This window comes from Chaetura pelagica, unplaced genomic scaffold (genome assembly GCF_000747805.2).
Source record: "Chaetura pelagica isolate M959 unplaced genomic scaffold, ChaPel_1.0 scaffold139, whole genome shotgun sequence".
Lineage (NCBI taxonomy): Eukaryota > Metazoa > Chordata > Aves > Apodiformes > Apodidae > Chaetura > Chaetura pelagica.
The window spans coordinates 7,315,605-7,318,397 of NW_009970717.1; the positions used below are offsets into that span (position 1 = coordinate 7,315,605).

General features: G+C 40.6%; 1 protein-coding gene across 1 annotated transcript in view; it reads right to left on the reverse strand.

Annotated features, from left to right (window-relative positions):
- The window catches only part of MLYCD (malonyl-CoA decarboxylase), an 18,777-nt gene extending 16,487 nt beyond the window's left edge, over window positions 1–2,290 (reverse strand). The window contains exon 1 of the mRNA XM_010006252.1: window positions 2,094–2,290. Within this exon, the coding sequence (XP_010004554.1) occupies window positions 2,094–2,290 (197 nt within the window). The remainder of the gene's footprint in view (window positions 1–2,093) is intronic.
- Window positions 2,291–2,793: the final 503 nt, after the last annotated feature.

The window sequence follows — 2,793 nt, forward strand, 5'->3', positions numbered from 1 at the left end:
GCGTTGGGGCTGCTGGAAGCCTGTCGGCTGTCAGCGCGAGCAGCTGAGCAGAGAGTTACTTCACAGGCCAGGGCTGCTCTTTGCTCTGAAGTAAGTGCAGGAAACCACACAAACTTGGTTGTGTAATTTGGGGACGCGGTCCTGAGTGTAGTGTGCCCTTTGGGACCTGTAGCAAAAAACTCCAGACATGAGCCCAAAGTCCTCTAAAGTGCACCGGGGCTGTTAATGAGTGAAGCTCTACAGGCACGTGCAGCTCCAGGTTCAGTCTGACATCCCCTGTGCTCTCATTGCTATTGTTACATGCCCATCAAACAAAGGAAAACACAGAGGTCGGACTGGTGTCAGGTTAGAAATGAACACCGGTTGTCCTGACCTTCCAGAAGCACAGGAAATTCTGAATTCTCAACATCTGAAGTAAGAATTGAGGAGGGAATCAAGCACCAGTGAAGAGATAAAGATAAAAACAGAGCACTGCCTAATTACAAATTCCTGAAACAATATGTTATAGCTTCCCAAGGAAAGGGGAAAACAAAAAGCTATGTGAACAGTATAGCCCTGGGGAGCTGAGAGTCATTAGGTGAGATACCCTTAAGAGAGGAAAAGCATGACTCAAGCATTACAATACATGAAAAACCTTTTACAAAACATTTGAATCCGACAGGTAATGAATTAAGTTCAGGAATTCCCCTAACTTCATAATTTCATTTTCAGTCAACATGAAAGCCCTCCAAAGTTGCCTGGTTAGTCCTGGCTCATCTCTGCAGTAATCAGGCTGTCAATGCAACCTTCCTTCTGTGTCAGATTCCCAAGTTAATATGTTCAGGGACAAAGGAATGGGTAATAACACCAAATAACATGATGATATTTGTATGTGCACAGTTTACAGACAGCAATGTTGCAGTTTTAAATGGGTTATCCGAGTGCAACTTTTTCCGTTTGAAAACCAAAATATTTTTAGCAGTGCTTCATAACAAGTGGTGGACAGACTTGGTTTTATTTTTTAATAAAAGGTAGCTAGAAATTGAACTTTTCCTTCTGTATGATGAATCTACTGTATTTGTTTGCCATATATTTAATTATATAATAAACTTATTTACAAGCCATGATGCAGATTAGTTAACATAAGCCTAAAAATTGTTCTAAAAGTCTCCATGAGTCTAGTTATTCTTTGTGGCAGTTTTGGTTAGTGCACTTCCCCTTCTGAAGCCATTAGGGCAAAATAACTGCTTTCGACTCATGGACCAGAAAACCTAGATATCCTTATGCACATACGTATCTACAGGACGACAGATCAATGTCTCCCTTAGTGTCTTAAGACACTCTGTGTAAATTAATTAAATCAAAGCATTAAGACATTTACAAAAATATTAGTAAAAGGCATTGTGCACCAGTTCACTTTCTGTGTGATTCAGAGACTTCCTGGACACTTCAGGAAGCTCAAGATTGAGATGTTAGTAGAGGGAGAGTGGTAATGGAAGTCGAAGTTTTTTAACCTCTCAGGAAATGGTCAACTTTTCTCAGGTTGGAGTTCAACACTTCTAGCTTTTAAAAATCCTACATAAAAATAACTTATTTTCAGGAGCTCTCTCAGATTGGCCTTGGTTTCAATTCTTCAATAGTAATCTTGTATAACCCATAGGCCATACAGACTAGCTACCTACATTGGTCATTGAGGAAAAAAAAAATTAAGTTAGAAAGCTTTGTAAAATACGATACTTCTTTTGAAATCTTCTACTGCTGTTTTTGTGTGTTTTTTTTTCCTTAGAGAAAACTAAGGAAAAAAGCTTCAGCTGCTGCTTGAAAAATGGAAACACATCTCTTTCTGTCACACCTGAGGGCACTAATAGACATCAATGGCCCTGCCCTGCCTCACCTGGAGCCACCTCTCCCACCCTCCCACAGACCCAAGAGTCCTATTTCAGCTCAGCCTGGGGGATTTCAGCTTGGGGGATTTCTTGAGCTGTACTGCAGGAGTGTGGGGTCTAGGTCTTTGGTTCAGCTATGGCCATGCCTGTGCCTGCTTGAGTGTGTCTCTGTCCCTAGGCTGCTGCCTTTGGATCTGTCTGGCTGCTATGGATATGCCCAGCAATTACCTGGCTGTCTGACTGCTTTCTGTCGTTAAGTCTGATCCTGGCTTGGTGTGACACCATAAAGCTGCTTGTTCATCTGGACTCTTGGTTGAACCTGGCTGCTCGCGAGGCCTGCCCTGCTCACCTTTCTCAGCTATGGTGCAGCATATCCTCAGCTCCCTGTCCTGCAGGGAGCAGCCAGTCCTTGCTGTTCCTGACATTCTTACACAAGTGAGATCATCTATTGAAAGGTAGATAAGCAAGTCATCCAGGTCCAAGAATTTACTTTATTTGAAATAACATATACCTTGCTGAACTTTGGAAACCAATTTATTATATTCTTATAAAGTTAAATTAGGCTTGGCTTTGTTAAAAACTTAATGTTATTATCAGAAAATTAGAGATTGAAAGAGACTAATTACACTTCAGTAATTATAACTTTTATCTCCAAGCAAAAAGAGAAACATATAAAAGATTGAAAGTCAAGCTGAACATTTTTTTTCTTCCCTCTTTGGTCTGTTTAAATGTTAAGTAATAATAAAATGCATGTCCTGGATTCTCTGCTCAACAATTCTGCTGTAATTAAGATAGACTGCTTTATGCTAGGTGGGAATATAATCCTGTGGCTTGGGGATTTTTGGTTTTGTGTTTGGGTTTTTTTTGGTATTTGCACTTAGGTATAGAGTGCCATAATAAGTGTATGCAGGACAAGAGTCTTAACTGA